Raw genomic sequence first — 23,573 nt, 5'->3', positions numbered from 1 at the left:
ACCTTGCCTGTTGAGTTTCTACCTTCAGAAAGCCGTCCTAGGAGGCTTCGGAGGTGGGGTGGTGTGTCCTGATTCGGCATCCACCCGCATCTTTCATTTCTGTAGTGAGTGAGGGTTAGATTGTGAGAGACCCCTATTTATTTATGGATCAGAAGCTTAGGTGAAGGGATCTCCCTTGCCCACCATTTGCTCATCTGAGTGATTTGCTTGGCCCCTTGGCAGAGGGGAGGAGATTCGAGAGCAGAACCAGACAGCATCAGGGGACATCTCCGTGCATAAAATGAGTTGGAATGAAAGGCCTAAGGGCCACTTGCTCTGGGAGTCTGTCTCCTGTCCCCAGCGAGTCTCCAGTGGACTAGACTCGCTTTAAAAAGGGACACAGTCATACATATACTTGTCAGAGTTCCCTGTGTGATTTGAGATCAAATTCTGGGCCAAGTTTGCTTTTCAGATCTCTGCTATAAACGATCTTATTTATATTGGATGGAATTTGTAAGATGCACGGTGAATATTGGATGGAGAAAGGATCTTGTAGAACAAACGGGCTCTTTTAATAAAGCATGTCTTTAATTTTTAAATTAGAGGATAAACAGCCTCATAGGGGAGGCAGGTGTGGCCCTTGGCTCTCAGTAGAGTTGGGGTAACATGGTACCAGATGAAAGGAAATGCTTCAGGGCGCCTGAGACACATTTAGACCTTGCTTTAAAAAAAGCCATTGATGTTATTCATCCCTTTCACTGAGCACCCATGCTGTGTGAGATTGGGCGAATTGTTGGGAATAGAAAAAAAGAAAGGGCATGACCTTTATGTGCAAAAACATAAAGTCTGCTGGGGACACCCAGCCCTGTGATCAGTCACTCAGGATGCAGTAAGACATCGTGGAGATTTGTAGAAATGCAGGGAAGCAGAGCGGGAGGACACCTGAGTTTGCCAAGCAGTCAGAAGGGTTTCCCAGGGGGCAGTGTCTGCAGGGAGGTTTGGTGGGGAGTAGACATTACTGGGAAGGTAAATGGAAGAGAATATTCTAGGTGGACCACGTGTGCAGACCGGAGGCAAAATAACCCATGGTGTATTCGGGAATTCCAGCAGCACATGCATGCAGAGGAGCAAATGACAGGGCTCCTGGGTAAGTGGCATGGCTGTGACATGCAGAAGAGATTGGCCTTTAGCTACTTGGCGGCCACTGGGAGTTTTGAGCGGGGGAAGTGAGGGTATGGGATTTTGTAGATTATAAAGCGTATTTTGATAACTGCAAGGAGGGGAATTGCAGAAGTGAGAATCTACAGTTAGGGAAGTCGAAGCTGGGATAGAAGCAGTGTAATGTCCAGGATTGCGGAAGACGGGCAGGATGGGGGAGGGGAGGAGTTGTGGTGTGAGCAAGTGCAGTGGCCAAGATGCTGGAGAGGAGAGGGCGTTTGGATACTGGACACAGGTACAAGATGATATGGGCAAGCTTAGCAAGGGCCACCACATACAGTTGTGCAGGTTGTACACTGCACAACTCACTACATCTAAGGGGTACAGATACATTTATATATTTGTGACATGAATGACCCAGTAGATGGCAATAGAGTTGAGAAAAGATGGCTTTTCCTCATTTGCACAAAGAAGCCCTATGGGTTAGGCAGTCCTGGGCTTAGGAAAATAGTTGGGAGTGAGAAGGCTGCAGAGTCCAAAGGAGGAGAGAACATAAGATGATAACCAAGTTTCTGACCCAAGCAACCTGGAGACTAGAGGCTCCATTAGTCAAGGGATGGAATGCAGGAGAAGGAGCAGATCTGAGTTTAGGACAAGTTAGACTTAAGGGACCTGAGAGCCACTTAGATGGGAGACATCCAGGACCAGTTAGTTCTCTGGATCTGGAACTCAGGATACAGAGGTGGGGCTGCATTTGTGGGAACCACCTGCACACCTATAGGAGTTGATGCTAAGAGGCAGGGATGGGTGGCTTTGGGAGGATGTGCAGAAGGAGGTGATCAGTCTCCAGGATGGAGCCCAGGGGAGCCACCAAGATCTTCAATGGCAGGTACTGGAAGGGAGCCTTGAAGCGGCCTGAGAAGGGGTGGTTGGAACTGGTTCTTGGAGTGTTTCCCAGATTCAGGTGGGAGAGGCTTCAAGCTGACCAAGGTTAGGTTGATTTTAGTGGGGGAAGGGGGCAGGGGGCAGGGGGCAATTTTAAATGACTCTGGACTTTTTCGGTGTTTAAGGGACCAACCTGGTTTGTGACCATATAGGATATTTCACTCATTCAGTCTTCCATTTATTTATTCTACACCTACATGTTTATCCGGTGCCTACTGTGGTCCAGGAACTGCTCCTGGTCCTGGGGGTAGAGCAGAGAGTAGGACAAGGCCCTGCTCTCAAGGAGTTCACATTCTAATTGCTAACAAACAAGCCCACGGGACAATGTCAGCTGGTGACAAGTTCCATACAGAGTGACAGGTGCACAGGGATGGGAGCTCGTTTCAACTGGGTGGGCAGAGAAGACCTTCTGGTAAGAGCTGAGTGCTCTGAATGGAAAACCCACTTGGCCACATCATGGTGAGTCAGGTGCAAAAGTGGTTGGAAGGGGAAGCAGGCAAGCAGGCTGGAGCCAGGCTAGGAGGGCCTTGTAGGCCGTGCAGGGAACCTGGATTTTCCAAGCGCAGCCAGAATCCATTGGAGGGTTTTCAGAATGGGAATGACTTGCTCTGGTTTACATTTTATTAACATCACTCTGGCTGCTGTGTGCAAAGTGGACTTTTGTACGGTGGTCAGAGTTAAGCAGTGAGATCCAGTTGAACACCATTTCCTCCATGTTATGACAACTCAGTCTAGGGTTGTAACCACAAAGCTGGGCAGATTTGGGAAGCCACATCTATGGGACTTCTAGATGATAAGGGCCAGAGATGAATCAAGGATGCTGCTGCAGTTTCTGGTGCAAGTCAAGGTGTGGCTGATGATGTGTTTATGAACAGGGGGAGGATGGAGAGGGGAGCAGACTCTAGGGGATTCTAGGCACTCTAGTTTCTGCTTTGGTCACATTTGTTGTACAAGCTTGTTAGGCACCTAAATAGAGATGCCAGGTAGGCAGCTGGATCTTTGAGTTCAGAGCTCTGGGGAAAGGTTAGGACCAGAGATAGAAATTTGATGTCAAAAGCAAAAAAGATGGTAATTAAAGCCAGGGGCCTGGCTGAAGTCACTGAGAGGGCTGATGGAGAATAGGACTCTGGATGGAGTGGGCTCTGAGGTTTTGGGAAGAGGAGAAGTAGCTTGAAGATGAGGATGGAAAGGAGCTTTCATTGAAGAAGGAGGGAAAGCAGAAGTCGTGATGAACATCAGGGAAGAAAGGCTAGGGAAGAAGGCAGTGGTCAACAGGGTTGACGTGAAGAGGCCCAGGAAGATAGGAATAGAGGGGTGGCCTTTGGACCTGGCAGGATGGACATTGTTGGTGAGTTTCAGTGTGCTAGCAATGGAAGCTCATTTGGAGCCAGAAGTAAAAAATTGTCGATGGAGATGCAGACAATTCTTTCTAGAAGAAATATGGGAAAGAGAATCAAGAAATGGGATCATACTGGAAAGGGACACGGTACCAGGAGAAGTGTAGTTTTGTTTTTGTTTGTTCTTAAAAATGGTAGATATTAGGAAATGTTTTTATGATGATGGAAATAAACTATTTAGAAAAAACTTGATGATGGGGGAGAGGGTGGTGCAGTATTAACATCTCTAAGCGTGAGGAAGGCATAGAATCCGAGGTTGGTCCTGGATTGAACAGAACCTCACAGTTACAGGAGGGAAGACAGACAGTGGTAGAAGGCCCGGGTGGGGTGGTGGATAGACCCCTGCAGGGATGCCAGCCTTCCAGTCTGATGGCTTCTATTTTCTCAGCGAAGTGTGAAGCCAGGTTGTTATCCAAGTGGGAGTAGTACTGGAGGACTGATGAAAGAGGAGGAAGTGGAAATCGTGATTTTGGTGGATGGGAAAATAAACAGACTAAGCATTTAAATTGAAATGCGTTCTCCTTGGGTCCATCCCAGGATTTTGTTTCATCAGAAGAAGAGACCCTAGGGCGGGACACACGAGAAGCTCTGAAGACAACAGCAGATTTTTGTCTAGCATCTTCTCTGCCTCCTGTCCCCTGGGCTACCGCCTTCCCAGGTTAAAGATGCTCATTGTTCATGAGATGCCCCCTCCCACGTGGGTGAGCATGCATCAGAGTGAACTCAGGGAAAGAAGTGCCACTGTGTCATTTTACCCTTCAACGTGGCAATAGAGGACACCTTGCTTTGCTGCCATGGGAACTCCAAGTGCCCACAGCTCGTCCCTTCAATGTCAGGAATGGACATTTCCAGCGTAGATGAGGCTTTTGCTAAGTCGTCCACCAAGCACAAAGGTGTGACTCTGTGCCAGGTCCTCACAGCAGCAGAGGCTGTGAAGCTCTATTTAGAAACATCCCTGTCCTTCCTTGTTCTTGGCCTGATTTGTTGATGGCCAATAAACCTACCCCCTTACATGTAGTCATGACCTATCTATTGTTGGCTTAATGAACGTGACCTCTTTCTTCTCTTAGGCTTGGGGGTTGACACAGGGTCTGCAGGCTGGGCTGAACATGCTGAGATCCGTCTGGGTGAACACAAAGGGATCATGCTGGAAAGACCCACAGAGGTGTTTAGAAATCTCTTTGCCCCATGTTGGGCCTTGTGGATTCTTACGAGCTTCTGCAAGAATCATAGATGAGTGTTATTTTTGTTCCTCATAGGTTTTACACCTTTTCCAACTTTGTTTGGGGAGACATACAATGTATATATAACCAAGTATCTAAAGCAAATTCTTTATTACTAGTACTTTATTACTACTTTAGATCTTTGAGCTTTATTAAACATACTTAATTTTGGGCCAATGTGAACATTGCACTAGTCCATTTTAGACTCAACCTTCAGTCTTGCCTCCTCAGTGCTCCCTCCTGTGTATTCTTATCTAATATCATTACCCACCAGCCCCTCCTTTATCCATCAGCTTTCACAGATTTCTATTAATATTCACCCTATATGGAAGTGCAAATCAAAACCACAATGTGATATCACACCATAGCTGTCAGAATGGCTATTTTCAAAAAGGCCACAAATTACAAATATTGGCTAGGATGTAGAGAAAAGGGAACCCTTGTACACTGTTGATGGGAGTGTAAATTGGTGCAGCCACTGTGGAAAACAGTGTGGTGGTTTCTCAAAAATCTAAAGATAGAAATACAAAATGACCCAGCAATTCTACTCCTGGGTATATGCCTGAAAAAATATGAAAACACTAATTTGAAAAGATACATGCACCCCAATGTTCACAGCAGCATTATTTACAATTATCAAAATATGGAAGCAACCTAAGTGTCCATCAACCAATGAATGGATAAAGAAGATGTGGTATATACACACAGTGGAATACTATGTGGCCATAAAAAATAATGAAAATTTGCCATTTGCAAGAAAATGGGTGGACTTGGAGGATATTATATTAAATGAAATAAATCAGACAGAGAAAGACAAATACTGTATGATATCACTTACATGTGGAATCTAAAAAATACAACAAACGTAAATAAAACAAAAAAGAAGCAGACACATAGATATAGAGAACAAACGAGTGATTACCAGTGGGGAGAGGGGAGGGGAAATATGAGGGTAGGGGGAATGAAAAGGGTTATTATAGGATAATATGAAGTCATGTGTGTGAAACTTGAAAACTGTAAAGCACTATAGAATTTAAAGAATCACTCATTCCATAACAAATTAATTTAAAAAATACCCTATGTAATTAATAATGCTTGAGAAAATGTAAAAGAAAATGCATATTCTTAGCAAATGTTTAATTAATATCTTCTAAGGATGGCCTCAGAGACTAGAGAAAAATTATCACCATCATCAAACCCAAAAAATGGTCTTGTGGGATGTTGTGCAGTGAAATGGAAACTCCAACAGGGTTTAATTAGGCTGGTCAAAGCCTAAATCTTCTTATTATATTATTCCTGCTTTTGGGCAGGAAGCTCAGAGTCAAAATTAATTCTTCTCTTTCAGTGTTAAATTTTGTTTTTACCTCCCCTAAGGGTTTCCAAGCTGGATGCTTGGTTGCACTTTGGGTTATACTTGGCATAGCACCAGGCTGTTATGGATGCGGTTGGACCAGGGCATCAACTGGTGTGGTTGCCTGATAATGCTGAGTTGGGGGCAGTCTAAGAGTATGAACAAGTAGACGCCCTTTCAAGAGACTGAGTGCCAACGGTTTCGCAAGAGCTGATTGCCCCTACCTGCCTCCTGCGGTTAGGTGAGGTGAGCCTGATTGGGAAGCCAAGATCCGTGATCAAAAGAGAACATATCATTGAGCCATAATTGTCAGCATACTAATAAACTTTAATCAGTAATGACTACTATCACTGTGCTTTTGTATACACTTGTCATTTCCTGGCAAGTCTGGAGCTATTAGCAGTGTACAACAGCCAACGGGTCAAAATATTTGCATGACATTTTGTGTCAGGCAAGATAAGCTTGTTAATACCAGGGTAACAAACAACACAAATTTCAGTGGCTTAACCCAACTTAAGGCTATTTCTCAGTCATGCTACAAGTCCCAAGTGACTCGGCAATGGTCTATTCAAAGCCAGTCAAGGGTCCAGAATAACAGAAACTTCGCTGTGACACATGCTTCCATGAGAACTGTAGACACAGGAAGGGAATTATCATGTGTTAGCTTGTGACGTTTCCTTCAGAGTGATACTCATGACATATGCTTATGCTGGTGGGACAAATGTAAGTCACATGACCTCATTCAACGGAAACAGGGGAATATGAGCCAACATGTATCTAGAAAGATGAACGCTGGACATATCTGGTGAACAACACTAATAACTACTGCACATTTTAAACCCTCACTTGCAAAAATGTTTAACTCATAATGGGTTTTCAAAACCACTTGGGTATCTGTGGTAGATTGTACTATTTTGTTCTGAATTATTTATTCCCAGTCCCTGTGAAAGAATTATATTCCCCTATTCTGTGGACATCAGGCACTGCCATATGACTTGCTATGATTAATAAATGGTGAGCAGAAGTGAGATGTTCTGTCATTTCTCCCTCTTTTTCTCCCTGTCAGGAAAATGGCATGTCTACCCAGGGTCGCTCCTTCAGTCTGCATCCTGGAGACAACAACATGTGAACAGAGCTGCAGCTGACGTGTAATGTATATGAGAAATAAACCTTTGTGTTTTAAGCCCTTGGGGTTGTTTGTTACTGCAGCACGATGGAGCCAAAGCCGACTGCTACAGTATCTTTATCATTCTCAGTAAATAGAAAACAATGGAATTGGCTGTATAGAAATTCACACTCACTGTCCACTTGACTGAAGTATATCTGTACTTTAAAGCAGAAGTATCTATTAAGGACTTATTATGGAAATAAATATTATTCAGTTGAGTTGAGTTAATGGCACAAATATACATTCTCCAAATTGGGGCATCAACTGACACCTTAGAGTTCCTATGAAAAACCTAGCAGGGGAATTGGGACTTAGAAACAGTGCTTTCAAATGCAGACTCTTGATCCTGTCCTCCTTGAGCAGTTGCCTTAGAAGACCTGAGAATAATCTATATTCATGTCCACTTTGGACAGAAATTATAATGATGAAATGTTACTATCTATAGGAATGCAAAGTCTCTTCTGCGTCCAGTGATCCTCATTAATTCAAATCCCATCGATTTTTACTTCATGGGAGATAACTGGGACAGAGGCCAGGCTGGCATTTACTCTCATGTTGTGAGTGTGCATTTCTTGCACTGGCTATCGCAGGTTGCCATTTGCTATTTGACTATACAGAGTGTCTTCAGAGGGGAGTCATTTGTCCTTCTCTGGAGACACCAGCTGCAGGTCCCCAGAAACAATGGAGCCAGCTCCTGGGACAGGCCCTCCCAAATGTCTGGCTTCCCTCCTTACAAAGCTTTGCTCTCTACTGTCTTTCACCTGTGCAGTCTCTTGGCGGGGCGGAAGTGATCTGACCTAAGAGAATCTGTAAAGTTGAAAAGTCACGGATGAGGTGGGTACCATGATTGCTTCTCTTCTAGAGCGGCAACACTGAGGCATTAGAGAGGTTAAGCAAATCCATGAATGTAGCAACTGTGGTTTGAACCCAAGATGGCCTGACACTATAAATGACACAAAGAAGTACAGATAAACTGAGATGTGGCAGAGAGAGGTTTAATTATTAAATTTTTATTTAATTATTAATTATTAAATTTTATTTAATTATTTATTAAATAAATAAATTTTATTTATTAAATAATTATTAAATTTTATTTAATTATTAATTATTACTCTAGCTGTTTAATTATTTAGCAGAGGGGTGTGTGTGTGTGTGTGTGTGTGTGTGTGTGTGTGTGTGTGTGAATAATTTACATGGTTTCCCCCGATGGTCGTCTTCCGGTCATTAGAAATTGTCCAGCAGGACTGCTGCCCTGGCATCATACTGTCAGCCCTCATACTACTGAATGCTCTAGGAAATAATAAAGCTTGATTTATTTAAGGATACACTAATTAGAGGTTTCCTACTATTTGACACTCATCTCTTAATTGGAAAGGTGCAGTTTCTTCCCAACAAGAATATTGACTTTTGAGTCAGACCTAACTTTTAGATGCTAGTCTATTTTTCTCCTTGGTTTTGAATTTTAAATTGTATATATTATGTGACCATCACTGACTTCTATTGAGCAACTATTTCAGTAGCTCCTCATGGCCCATTTGGAGAAGAACAATGGATTTTCTGGTACTGATGTTTTAATAATGAAAATTTTTATAATTATCCAGTGTTTTTGTCTTTTCAACCACGATAATATATGGTGAACTTGATACACTGCCTTCTAAGTTATGAGACCCTAGGTAACTTCTCAATTATGAGAAATTTTTAATAAAGTTATAATGTTTAACAGAGTTATAGTATTCTTTCCTTTAGAGGAGTGGTGAAAAAACTGTAAAATTCTATATGTCCTCTACAGCATCCAACCTCAGATTATTAGGCAGAACACAGTGTCTGCAAACTGTTTAGGATCACGGAAAGTTTACCATATTTAGGGAGAAGCTATTATCAGTTTTTATCCAGCCAATGACACTACTGGGGTATATTATACTGGGGTGGATATTTGGGAGGAAGCCCCAAATAAATCACTGGAAACTAATGCTCAAAGAAGAAAGGTTAGTTGGATTTCTTGATGTTGATAAGCTGTAGATTTCTATCTAGGAAAAATAAAGTCACATCTTTGGATTTTTAAAAAATTGCACCTTATAGAGATTTACCCAGAAATTTTCACCCAAGATCTTAGCATTTCAGATCTTAACAATTAACTCTTTTCCCAGGCTAGGTAGTTGGGGTATAACTCTTAAAAGAAAAATGGTAAATCTGGAGATATTGCCTTGTCAGTGGGGGCATTACCAGTAACTTACCAAAAGGAGAAAATGAGGTTTGAAAAATATAATGGCTATGAAACATCATTAGCAGAAACAGCCTGAAAGTACTGTAATGCTAAACCTCAACCATCTCAGCTGAGAAACGTCACCTTTCCAGACTCTTTGATCTCATGTTCTCCCTTATTATAGTGAAGTGGCATTTTGATTGCAGCAGAGAGAAATGCTGCTTGGAAATCAGATTTGAGAGGACATCATATTTTCCCAGGAGTATTTTTTGTCGATGGTACTTATTTAATTTTGATTTCAGAACTGTTTTGTGGCACATCTCATTTTCAGATATTGTTGCTAAAAACTCATGTGAATGTAATAAAGAATTTTAAAATGAACATAACATCGGAGACCAACAGAGAAACCCTAAAGGAAAAGAACTAATGGTGACAGAAAAGAAAAGAGAGCCTGTCTGCCCATGAAACACTAGCTGCTTTTTGGGGGGTTGTTGCGCTACAGAATCCTCATGAACCAACACATTCATGACACAAAAAGCACTGAACGTGGAGGCTGGACAACAGTTCCGGTTCTTGCTCTGCCAGCAGCTGTTTGACCTTAACCAGGTCCCTAGTCCTGCTGGGTCTCCATTTCCGCAATAAGTAAGAGGAGAGCAAAGACTCTTCAACTCAAAAATCCTATGATCTGTGACGTGATTTATGTGACTAAACTCTCTGCACGTGAATAAAGTTATTCAAGCAACAGAGCTGAGCTTTTCTACGGTGAAGGCTGGTTTGCCTTGGTCTTCTTCCGGTTTGCCCTCACCTGCTTCCGGTGTGCCTTCCCCTGGGTCTGATATACACTCCCCCTTCCTCCTTGGCAACCCATAGATCCTGACTTTTGGACGGTCAGCCCTGTTTCCTCATCTATAAAATGTTATCTAGTATATCTTCATTAAGTTGGCCTCCTCCCACCTTCCACTTCTCCCCGTTTTCCTCATAACATATAAATATTTCAGAGATACTCTTCTTTGAGAAAAACTTGAAAGGAAAAAACCCCACAGAGATGGAAGGGGAACTCCTAGAGAAGGGGCTTAGAAGAGATCCCAGCCAATCACAGTGTGTTAGCCTCTTTTGGATTCAAACAAGCAGATTTGAAAAAAATTAAAAAGACATTTCTGAGACAATTGGAAATTGGAACACTTAGTAGATATTGGATCTTAAGAAATGATCATTAATTATTTTAGCCATTGTAATGGTGTTATAGTTATGTTCTTGAAAGAATCCTTAGTTTTTAGAGGCACACATTGAAATATTTGCAGATAAAATGATCTCACATTGGGGGGCAGTTAGTGAGTGGTGACACAGATGGAGAAAGTTTGGCCATGAATGGACAATTAGAGAAACTGAATGATGGGTACGTGGGAGTTAATTATAAGATTTGGTCCACTTTTGTATAAGTTTTATAGTTTCCATAAGAAAAAATGTAAGAAAAAAAAGCTTAATGGGGATTCATCCTAAGGAGGCATATTTGCTGAGGTGTTGGGAAGGGCTGCTTGTCATAGTTGCATAATGGTTGGGGGTAAATATGGAAGTTCATCAATCAGAAATGCTATAGTGAGGAGCTGGCTGGCAACGGGCCCAGCTCTGTGTAGCTGTCATCTAGCCTCCAGGCCAATTTGCCCTCTATAAATAACAGCCTATATGAATGCTTTACTATTTTAATGCATACTTGCCACAGCTGCTCTGCATGTTTGTTTATGTAGCTGTGAACCCTGCTGTAAACATCACTATCTCAAAATTGCCCATGTGTCAGGAACATAAAGGGCCCCCTTTAAAAATATATTTGTGGGATGAGACACAGCCAGTCCCCAGATGTCTGGGTGGCTGGTGTCAGAATTTTCCAGGGTTTGATTCACTTTCAAAAATAGAATCACATGACTGGAAGGTTCTTGAGAGGTCACACATTCCCTGACTCTGGGCAGGACCAGAGTGAAGCTGTCCATCAAGACAGCTGTCTTTTGTGGGTGTGGGTCTCTCTTTTATGAGGCCAGAGAACCTATGGAGTGAAGGACTGGGACCAGGAGCCTCAGGACATCAAAGGTGGGCAAGACTCACATCTGGCCTTCAAGGAGCTTACATGCATTTTTCTAAAGATGCACCTGACCCTGAGTAACATGGCTAGGCACAGCTGGGGCTGGAATATGATGTGTCGCCCTGCTGGCCAGTGCGGGGCCTGAGAGCCCAGCAGGCTGCAGGACCCGCACGGTCAGCCTGCCGCACGAGATCTCGGGTCTCCAGAAAACATGTCAGAGTCATCGTGTGCTCACGATGTGTGTGTCAGGAAGATGGCATTGCAGGGGTGGCGGTGAGGGGCTCATCCTTGAAAGAGGTCCCCTAATTGAGATCAGTGAGAGTTATTTAAGGTCAACCACGACATTTTTGAAAGAAGTGATGAGTAAAACAAGTCGTTTTGGGTCGGCTTGCTGTTTTCATGGCTTCTGATTTCCCATCTAGCCCTGTGATGAATAATTAGGTCCTGGTAAATTTGCTTTTCTCAGTGTGCATTTGGTCCACATTTATTTTTTTTCCTGTGACTTTAATTCACTGAAGCATTTCCCCCTCCAAGGGTCTGCTTAATTCCTGTAAATCCCAACTATGCTTTTTATTCACAAAGGAAAAATCCTCCCCCTGAAGTTCAAGAGACCAAACGTGCTAGAAAGACTGAACTGTATGAATCCTTTCAGGAAAGTATCAAGACGTGTCCAGCTTCTAGACGAACACAGAACTTTCTAGAGCCCTCCTCTCTCCACTTTGCAGAAAATTATTATTTTAAGAAAGTTAACAGTGGTTGCCTTTTCCCAGGAATAGGGGTGTTTTGATTCTCTTTGCTGGCAAATTCCCAGTTTTCTCTAAGAAAGCAGTAGAAAGGCCACTGAATGCTCAGAGGCAAGTATCACTGTTAATTACCAACAAAATGATGCTCCTCTCATCGGAAAGCCTCACTCATTACAAGCTGTCATCAGAGAGACAGGGTCTCTCCTAGGGAGGATTCCGACTTAGGGACATCGCAAAGAAAATTCGCTGATTTTGGATTTGTCTATTTTTTCAAGACTGGGACAGCTTTGCAGTTTGAAGCTCAGATTAGCACCAGTAACCAGAGGGCACATCTCCAGTGGCTTTTGCTTCTTGTGCTCAGAGATGGGAGATAACAAGGCTTGTCCACTGCCCTCCTTCCTGTCCTATCGGGAGAGTTTGTAGTGAGGAATTGAATAATAAAACCGCGTCACCAGTGGTCAGTTTATGCTGCCAGAGGCTGTACCTCAGTGGCCACCACTAGGGGGATCCAGAGTCCCTGTGCTCAGCCGAGGCGGGAGAAATTTCTGGTCAGTGGGAAAATGACAGAGCTCCCTGTGTGATTCATTTTTTTACCCCCGCTGGGCCTCCTCTCCTCTCCTTCCTCCTCCCACACACTTATCGCATCACAAGTGCACCCCACAGTCAGGTTCAGGGTGCATATAGCTCCGTTCACGTATGCAGCACTATTTTAGAACTTCACAGTAATTATTTTATTTTCCATGTTCTTTTGGTTTTAGGCAAAGGAGCACACTCATATCACTGAGCTCCATGCAAAGCTTTCTACTCACATTTTCATTGTTTGTTGCATTTAAAAAAACTTATTGCAAAGGTTTTTACCACCATGAGAGAAATTTGTTAGGGGTAATGACCTTGCCAGTTGGGTCCAGGGGGGCAGAGACATGGAAACAATGACTTTCCTTTGATGGATGACTGAGATCCAGGTGATGAGTGGATGAAGAACGTGGGGTCCAGCTGGTGGCCGTGCATTTTCAGATTATGTAAACCAACCCTGAGCCTCCAGTTGAAGACCTCAGAGCACAGAAGGCAGGTCATATAACTAAAGAGGATTCTGAGGCCAATATTGGTAACTCAGAAGAACAGTAAAGCAGTGCGTGGACTGGTGTTCTAGCTCATTCTTTCCCTGTGGGGCACTATCGTTAGCTTCAGTCAGAGTTTATGGCTCTATTTTGTGGAAAGTTGCAGATAAATATGGGCAGAACCTGCTTTGCTGTTGGGATGCGTAACACGTGTGAAGTTAAGACATGAGTGAAGATGTCATTAAAAACAGATCATTTCTCTATTTTGGAGAACAGACCATCTTTGTTAAAACACTCCAATGGTTAGCTCTCCATAGCAGAAGCATCGATAGCGTTATGAGAAGGGGATCTCATTTTTTTTCCTTTCTTGCTTGAGTTATATGCTGGGTCTGTGTTATCTTGTCTACTGGGGGTTTAGTGGGTAGATTATGGTAAGACACCACACGCTCACTTGATATAAAAGGAAAACCAATGCTATGGGTTTTTCTTGCAAATAGCTTCCAAAAAAGGGGAGAAATTGCATTTTTATTAAAACAATTTGTCAGGCTTCCTCTGAAAGGCTTAACTTCTTCCCCCTGGCTTGGCAATAAATAACCTCAAGTATTTAAATTAAACAATGTTTTAAAAACTGCCTAAAAAGTGCTTTAGAGACAGGTCAAATTTTAATTTAAGTAAATACTTCAAAATTTAAACTATATTAAGAGGTGTTTTTTTAAAAAAAGTTTATCAATTTATTTTCCAAAGGACTTTGAAAATGGTTAGACTTCTTCTTCTAAATGGTTAGACTTCTTGGTGGATATACTTAAGGCTACAGGACCAGTGGCATCCTAGTTCATGACTAAGGAGGCAGTGTCAGTAGTGAGTGATGTTCAGTTTTCCGTATTTTGTTGTAAACAAGAATGTGAGGTCCAGTTTAAAATAAGCATGGATCCCACAGATAGCCCAGCACGGAACACGCCTTACCTGTAGCTTCCACCATTCCTTCTAGGATGACCACAATTTCCAGTTCCTCTTTGGGCAGCTGGGCTTTGGAGATCTCCCAGAAAGGACTCTGTTGGTTAATTTCATGGCTGATGATGAGTGGTGACACCAGAAACAGACGGTCATCCCCAGTGTAATACCCTACGTTGATATCTGTCTGATTCAAGGGTATGAACTCCCCCTCGGAGGTCTGTTTGGATTTGATCAACTTGGCTCTGATGGAAGCCTCCACGATGTGGGAATTCCTCAGATCCCCAACTCGGAACATCAGGCATAGTTTCCCATCCCGCATGGAGATCACTGCATGGGTGGAAAAAACCAGGGTCTCTGCCCTCTTCTTGGGTTGCGATATTTTTACAAACATGCATCCCACCATGAATGCATTGACAATGGACCCCAACACAGACTGGATTAAGAGGAGAATAATTCCCTCCGGGCACTTGTCCGTGATGACCCGGTAGCCATAGCCGATGGTGGTTTCTGTCTCTATGGAGAATAAAAAAGCAGAGACGAACCCGTTGAGGTTGGTGACGCAGGGAGTCCATGAAGGGTCCTCTATGTGGTCCATATCTCCTCGGATGTACGCAATTAGCCACCAGATCATCCCAAAAAAGAGCCATGTCACCGTGTAAACCATGACGAAAATCAACAGGTTGAACCTCCACTTGAGGTCTACTAAGGTGGTGAAGATGTCGGTCAGGTAGCGGTAGGTCTCCCTCACGTTGCCGTGGTGGACGTTGCACTTCCCATCTTTCCGCACGTACCTCTGGATTTTCCTTTTGGTCCGGTCCCGGCTGATGTGTCTTGGCAGGTCATCCCTGGCCTGCTTAGGCAACTTTGGCTGGTGAATGGTCACAGGGCTCTCAACATCCTGGTCCATGGAGTCGCCCTCCAGGACGTTAGCTGGTGGTTTGGAGAAAAGAAAAGAAAAGCGGAATGAAATGCTGGCTTTTGGGGGATCATGGAATCCCCACTGTGTATGACATGGTAGGAAAACAAATACCATTTGTGTACCTATTAACAGAGTAGATGAAGCTTTTTTTTTTTTTTTTTTTTGCATCACCTGGGCAGGCTGCCTTGGACCTCTGTGCTCTGAGCTCTAGCTTGTGTAAGGACTTCACTGCCCTTCCCACCAGGACAGAGCTTACTGCTGTGAAGCTGTCTCCCTGCCAGCAAGTCCTCAGAACCAGTCCTTACAGCGGGATGTCTCCCTGTTCTATCTGAGATGCTGTGGCATGGGAAAGGCAGCGCACTCTGGATAAAGAAATGTTTAGATTCAGACAGTTTTGGTTCTGCCACTTAGCCATTGTGGGCTCTCGGACAGGCTGCCTGTTATGGACTGAACTGTATCCCCCCAAATCCATATGTTGAAGTCTTAACCCCACTATGTGACATTTTTGGAAATGGAGACTTGAAGGACGAAATTAAGGTGAAGTGAGGTCATAAGGGTGGAGCCTTAATTCAACAGGGCTGGTGTTCTTATAAGAAGAGGAAGGGACAGCAGGGGGTGAGCACGCAGAGGAAAGGCAGGGAGAGAGGTCTTCCAGACCTTCCAGAGGTCACCAGAAACCAGCCCTGCCGGCACCTTGATCTTAAACTTGCAGCCCCCAGAACCGTGAGAAAATAAAGCACTGTTGTTTAAGTCCCCCGGTGTCTGGTATTCTGCTGTGAGTGGAAAATATTGCCTAACACGTCAGTAAACAAAGGGTGTTGCAGCCATCAAGACAGCACGGCCAGACTGTGAGCCCTGAGGGAACTCAGGATGGATAAAGATGCACTGCCCGGCGCGAAGCCCTCGGCCTCTGCAGCCGCCCCCAGTGGTGCTTCCAGAGGGGACTCGGGATGAGAAGGAAGGGGACACTGGCCCTAGACAGCTAAGGTGTATAGCAAAGGAATGATTTCAATGTGCCTGGAGTCTTGCATCTTCCCAGACACATAAAAGGGCTAAATTTCTTAACTTGAGATGTCTGGTTTTCTTTAATTAACAGTAATCTTTTGATGTTCTGACTACCTGGTCTTTGTTGCAAAGAAGCCTATATATTCTAGCTCCTCCCTTACCTCTTCAAGCAGTCCCTCTAGACCTATCTGAGAGGCTGTCTCCTGGGTTTGAAATCTTCAGAAAATCCGCCGAATAAAACACAATTCTCATATTTTAGGGTGTGCATTTTTTTCAGTCGACACTGTTATGGCAGGCTGAGTAGACTAATACACTATATGAATTCATAGATCTTCAGTTTCCACATTTACAAAATGGTAATCATGATAGCCAATTCACAGGGTTTTATAAAGTTAAACAAAACCACACACATGATGTGTACCTGCCTGGAACAGGCATGTAATAAACATTCCTTTGTAATAAATGCTTCCTTCGCTTCTGTCCGTATACTTAGGGGTAAGTATTCTGAGTGAGCTCTTTAAGTTGTCAGTTAAATTTCAGAGTTAAAAAATCATGGTTTTTATTGGTAGGTATGCACGCATTAGACCCTAATGGTTGATTCAATGCCAAGGTTAAAAAAAAGTGTGGGGGAAATGTTCTTTCTCTTTCTATGTGTTTACACATTTGATTTGGTTTCTGCCTCATCATTTAACATTTGCGTTTTTGACTTATGGTTATTTTCTTTCTGATGGCTTTTATGATTAATGCAAAGCATTAAGAAAACTCTCCCAGAATCTGAGTGCAAAGGGACATTTGGAACAGATACTGTTCTGAAACACCTATAAAACACTATATGAAATTCCTCAGTCAATAATTTTGAAGCTTTCTAAAAGTTGTACAGGCAGTTTCTTCCCCCAGGCTTTCATCCTGTGTCCTCGGACTTAGCTGTGCATTTCCCCGCCTTGGTTAAAGGAGAAACAGTCTGTTGAGAAAACATTTACCTGAATAAGAAGACAGCTGGGGACGGGGCTTGAGTGATACCAACTTAATTTATGGATTAACCCTGCTCTTGGTTGGATAGTTTCGTTAATCACCAGTCCCACAGACTTGTTTTTATATTTCAGCACAAAGAAGAGGCAGCATCTGGTCTGAGAGCCTGATGTTTGGTGTGACAGCTTTAACTTTTAGACTACCCTCAGTAGCCCTGAGTGTGTGTGTGTGTGTGTGTGTGTGTGTGTGTTTCTTTCTTTTTTTCTTTTTCTTGGAATAGATACCAGGACAGGAGTCAAAGGAGGCAGCTGAGGTTAGGATAGGATGAGGGGAGTGTGGGGGATCTGGATGGAGGTCATGGGTGATGTTTATGCTCACCGCTAGCACCCCCCTGCAAGATGGGGTGTTTGAACGATTAATGAGCGAGTGGAGAGAGATAAGTGCTCTGGGCAGTCCTGGGAGCCTGCCAGTTCATCCTCCAAAGGTGTTTTTTTCTATTTTCCTAGCTCAGGACTGGGCCACACTTCCCAGCATCCTTTGCATTGAGGGGCAGCCACGAGCCAAGTTCTGGCCCATCTGGAGAGCGTGTGCCCTTCTGAGCTGAGGCCTTCAGTGTTGGATATGCCTCCTCCCATGACTTGCTCCTACTACAGGGGATGATGGAGTCACGAGATGGAGGGGCCTGGGCCCCAAGCTGGTGGCAGAGAGCTGCCATCCAACTAGAAACAAGAAAAAAAAAAATCATGTTTGAGCAGTTATGTATTTTGTGTCTATTATCAAATCGAGCCTTATCTCTCATTTTACGGGGAGTCATACCCACACAGGTGAGCAGACAGAAGCATTCTCAGGGGGCTAGTGTGGGAAAGAGCAAGCAGAAAGGAAGAAAGTAAAGATGGGGTGTTTGGGTTTGGTGTTAAAAAGAAGTAAGGGTCCCAAGATGGAGTCCCTTGTGCTAAGCTCTCTGTTTGCCAACCCAGACTGAGTACTTATTCTAATTACACTTTCAGTCTCTCCCAGGAATGTGACCTTGAACCAGTCAGTCTGGAATTTCCTGGCCACTGGTGAGGTAATCTACCCCAGAGACCCCTGTCTTGCTGATCCAGCCTGAACAGTCCTTTCTTGGCTATGACTTCTGTCCCATCCGCTTTAGGCCTTTAAAATCCTTCCATTTTGTACAGCTCCTCTCCTGTCTGCTTGCTAGATGGGAAGCTGCTTGATTCATGAATCGTTGAATAAAGCCAGTTTGATCTTCAAATGTACTCCCTTGAATTTGGTTTTTTAACAGTGTCTATAATGAACTAGCATGTCGTTAATCAAATGCCTGTGTTTTGTGTTGGGGGAAAAAAAGTCAAGGCATATGCTACTTCAGTGCCTTTTTAAAAAACAAACAGAAATGAAAGCAAACAGAGCCAAATCTCCCTGAGAGTGTGGGGGAGAGTGTGGGGGAGAGTGTGGGGGAAAGGTGGCCTCAGGGGCGCCCCTTCAAGTGGCGCAGTGGGTGCCGGTTTGGCGCAAAGTGGACCTTTCACTCTGTAGCGGCTGGTGGGGAACTGGCACAGAGCTGAGAAACCCCGAATCCATGGAAATGAGAGAGGCCCTGGAGAGCAGGCGGAACTGAGGTAGGAGTTGCAAGGGGCAGGAGAGGCGAAGCCAGCGAGGAGGAGGGTGGCGTGGAGTGGGCGGAAGGGTGGGGGCCCAGCCTCCAGGCCTTGTCCAGAGCGCGCAGGGAGCCCTGGACCAGAGAGGGCCATTCCAGGCCTGAGCTGAGAGCTGCCTCAGCACCCATGGGCACGAAAGCAAAGGCTCGCAGGGAGCTACAGAAGGGGTGTTAATGAGAGCTCTTAACATTTCTTTCTTTCTTGGAATCCCAGGTGTGAATTTGAGGGGGTGATGTGAACTGCATTTGCCAGAGCACTGGAGCTGCTCAGCGGGGCCAGAGGCAGCTGCAGTGGGGAAAGCAGGCGTTCCTCCCCGCGTTCCTGCACGGCCCAGGACGCAAACCCCTTCTCCCCCACCTAGGGCCCCCAGCACCTGTCCAGAGCTCGCCCTGGGCCCCCAGCCATGCGCATGCACTTCGGACTCCAAGTCAGAACCCGCGCCCTGGTCCTTCAGCCTCGTGCACGTGGCTTGACCAGAGATAATGTGGAGGGAATAGCTGCTAACTGTGAAGTGCTGTACAGCATGCAAAAGGACGGGACGAGCGGCACCAGGGAGCTTGATGATTTACTTGACTTGAGTTATTTTCCTGTATTTTGGTTTAGAGTAAATGTGGGTCTGCAGGAAAAATCCAGTCCCTCCACCCCCCGCCTTTTGTTCTTTCTCTCTCTCTCTCTTTCAGGAAGACGATCAACTTACATAAAACTAGCTAAGGTGCAAAATAGCCTGGTGCTGAAACATTCACCTGAAAGAAAGAACGCGTGACTGAGCTACAAGCTGGAAGGACCTGATCCCAGCAGCCCGTAGAATTTCTTGGGCACCGTTCGTGGAGGAAAGGCTGCCGTGGTGACCCAGGCTGGCATGGATGTTCCGCTGATGGGACATTCTACATTTCAGATTATATGCGAATTCTGGGGGTGGGGGAAGAGCATGTCCGGAATTTTTAGTATTTTTGGGGAAAACCCAACAGAAAAACAGGATGGATCTCAAGCTCACGTTCAGAATCAAAAAGTGGAAGGAAACACACAGAAATGTTAATAGGGGTTTCCGGGAGAAGATGGCAGAGTAGAAGGATGCTCGCAGGTCCCCCTCTCCCACAAATACACCAAGACCCACATCTACACCAAGACCCACATCTACAGACCCACTCAGCCAACCAGAGCACCTGCGGAACTCCGACAGAACATCGCCCTCTTCAAAAGATAAAGACGCCAAAAATCTGGTAGGAGAAAAGGAAAAAAGAAAGAACAAAAGGCAAAGCAGCGCGGGACGGGTCCCCGCCGGGAGGGAGAGGCAAAGGAGGACTGGCGCTCGCTCGCTGGGTCTCCCCTCTCCAACTGGGAGGCCAGCGGGACGGAGGGGGATCCCCCGAGGCTCGGATCTGTACAGAGCAGCCCTTGACTAACAGAACTAAGTTAAACGGGCACAGAGCGTCCCCCCGACACCCAGCCTGAGACGCGGGCCGGCAGCCACGGGCAGGGCCAGGCTGCACAAGCGGGCGGAGGATGGAAGTGGCTGCACGGAGGCAGCCCTGGGGGAACGCAAGGGGCTGCGCGCCGTGGCTGTGGGTGCACAAGGCAGAACAACCTGGGCCCTCCATAAAACAGCAAGGTTGATGTGCTCTCGGGGGAAGGGTGCACACCCCCGTCTCTGAAAACCCGCGGAAAGTTTTCGGGGGAAAGAGAGGCAGGGCTCAGGCACAGCCGCCATATCCTCCGCGCTGAGCACCCAGGCGGGGGCGGGGGCGAAACCTGCATCCGCACCGAAGGGCTTAGCAGCCTCAAAGGCCAGACTGAGACTGGCCTGCAGCCCGGGGCAGACAGGATCCTTCCATCCTGGTCCCTCAGAGAACTTGCTCCACAAAGACAAACAAGGAGCTGGGTTTTGGCTCGGAGCAGGGACAGGGCTGTCCCTCGGTCTTCCCCGAGCCCACCTGCAGAGCGCCGACCAGGGCGGAGCGCGCAGCCACACAGAGTGCGGAACTACCGGCGGCGCGCAGGTAGAGGGAGAGCGGCACCCCCCGCCTTTCGGGCAGGAACACAGCCCCTGACCGAGGTGCTGGGAGGGGGCACGACCCGCCCTCCTACCTGGCCAGTCTGCAACATCTGACTGCGGCATCCGGAGGGGCAGCGACCCGCCCGCCCACAGCAGAGGAGAGCTACACCTGACCCAGAGTTAGGAGGAGGCGCGATCTGCTTGCCGACAGGTGCTGGGAGCAGCACAGAAGAGGGCGCCAATGGAGGGCCTCTGAAAAGAGCAAGCTGAGCTTCCAAAACAGGAGGAAGACAGAAAGACTTCACATTAAAAGCACACAGACTCCAGGAGAACACCGACAAACCCCGCAACCCCCCCCCTTTTTTAAATCTGTTTTTATCTATTCATCTCCCCCCCCTTTTTTTGTAAAGGTTTTAAAAGGACGTCTCAACCCGATTAATACTCTGCTTCAACTCACTCTTATATTATTCATTATACACTGTTTTCAAACCCTCTTTCTCCCTTCTTTTAAAATTCTTTCTGTCTCTCTTATTTTTTTTTTTCCTAAGTTCTATTCCTAAATAGGCATCAGATAGATAAAATCCTTAAGGACCAAAATAAACAACTGATACTCCATAAACCACAGTGCCAAAGAGGTATGAGCAAGATGAAGAAGCAGAAAAACCTTTCCCAATTAAAAATACAAGAGAAATCCCCTGAAAGAAAGATCAACGAAATAGACATCGATAGCCTACTAGATCAAGATTTCAAAAAAGGAGTGATCGAATTGCTGAAGGAATTAAAAGAGATAGTGTTTAGAGATATAAAATATGTCAAAAATGAAATTGAAGCTATAAAGAAGAGCCAAGTAGAATGGGTAAACTCATTGACAGAGATGAGGAATGATCTAATAGCTGTGCAAAGCCGACTAGATAATGCAGAGGAACGAATTAGTGATCTAGAAGACAGGGCAATAGAAAGCACCCATTCAGAAGAACTACAAGAGAAGCAAATAAAAAATAATGAAAATAGCATAAGGGGCCTATGGGATAATATAAAGCTGTCCCAATCTTCGCATAATAGGGGTCCCAGAAGGAGAAGAAAGATCAAAGGGGATTGAAAAGGTTTTTGAAGAAATCATGACTGAAAACTTCCCAAACTTAAAGAAGGAATCAGATATCCAAGTACAGGAAGCTCAGAGGGTCCCAAACAGGAAGAACCCAAATAGACCCACACCAAGACATATCATAATCAAGATGGCCAGAGTCAAGGATAAAGAAATGATTCTAAAGGCAGCAAGAGAAAAGCAAAGAGTAAGTTACAAGGGAACCCCCATAAGGCTCTCAGCTGATTTCTCTACACAAACACTACAGGCCAGAAGGGAGTGGCAAGATATATTCAAAGCCCTGAATGAAAAAAAGATGCAGCCTAGGATCCTTTATCCAGCAAGGCTATCCTTGAGGATAGAAGGAGAAATAAAGAGTTTCACAGACAAAAAAAGAAAAAAAAGCTGCAGGAGTTTAGCAACACTAAACCCATGCTAAAAGAAATATTGAAAGGGCTATTCTAAATAGAAAAGCAGCAGGATGCTACAGAAATGAGAAACACACAACTGGAAAGGTGATAACTCATGAATTACAAATAAAGTAAACATGAAATTATAAAAGAAGACATACAAATCACTGAGAGTGGGAGAGGGAGGCAGGGAAATATAGAATATTTTTTTCTTTCTTTTTTAAATTTTTTTAACAGTAGGATGTGTTTGAGATCATGTTACTATCAGTTTAATAAAAACAGTTATAGTAATGGGTTGATAGATTTACAAAAAAGGGTAACCACAAGCCAAAAATTTACAAAGGAGTCACAAAAATTAGATAAAATCCATGATAATACAAAGGAAAATTACCAAACCACAAAAGGAAGAAGAAAGGAACAAAGAGGATATACCAATTCAACTGCAAAGATAAGTTCAAAATGGCAATAAATACACATCTATCATTAATTACTGTAAATGTTAATGGACTAAATGCTCCAGTCAAAAGACACAGAGTGGCAGACTGGATAATAAAGCAAGAACCTTCAATATGCTGCATACAAGAGACCCACTTTAGGGAGAAGGACACATATAGATTGAGAGTGAAAGGATGGAAAAGGATATTCCACGCAAATGGAAAAGCCAAAAAAGCAGGTGTTGCAGTACTGATTTCAGACAAAATAGACTTTAAAACAAAGGCCATAAAGAAAGATAAAGAAGGACATTTTATAATGATTAAAGGAGTGATACAAGATGAGGATATTACACTCGTTAATATATATGCACCCAATATAGGAGCACCTAAGTACATACAAGAATTACTAACAGAGATAAAGGGGGATATTGATGGGAATACAATCATAGTTGGAGATTTTAACACTGCATTAACATCACTAGACAGATCTTCCAGACAGAAAATAAACAAGGCAACAGAGAAATTAAACACTACAATAGAAAAACTAGATTTGGTGGATATTTTCAGAGCATTACACCCCCCAAAAATAGGATATACATTCTTTTCAAGTGCACATGGAACATTTTCCAGGATCGATCATGTACTTGGGCACAAAAGAAACCTCAACAATTTTAAGAAGATAGAAATTATCTCAAGCATCTTTACTGACCACAATGCCATGAAACTGGAAATCAACAACAGAGAAACAAAGGAGAAAAAAAGGAAAGCATGGAGATTAAACAATATGTTATTGAAAAAACAATGGATCAATGAGGAAATCAAAGCTGAAATTAAAAACTACCTTGAGA

General features: G+C 44.3%; 1 protein-coding gene across 2 annotated transcripts in view; it reads right to left on the bottom strand.

Moving 5' to 3' along the window:
* The window catches only part of KCNJ6 (potassium inwardly rectifying channel subfamily J member 6), a 256,311-nt gene that overhangs the window by 64,079 nt on the left and 168,659 nt on the right, over positions 1 to 23,573 (bottom strand). For both annotated transcript variants that reach the window (XM_032466615.1, XM_032466659.1), the window contains exon 3: positions 14,263 to 15,183. In XM_032466615.1, the coding sequence (XP_032322506.1) occupies positions 14,263 to 15,183 (921 nt within the window). The remainder of the gene's footprint in view (positions 1 to 14,262; positions 15,184 to 23,573) is intronic.

This window comes from Camelus ferus, chromosome 1, assembly GCF_009834535.1.
Source record: "Camelus ferus isolate YT-003-E chromosome 1, BCGSAC_Cfer_1.0, whole genome shotgun sequence".
Taxonomy (NCBI): Eukaryota; Metazoa; Chordata; class Mammalia; order Artiodactyla; family Camelidae; genus Camelus; species Camelus ferus.
This window is presented reverse-complemented; position numbering and strand designations above follow the sequence as displayed.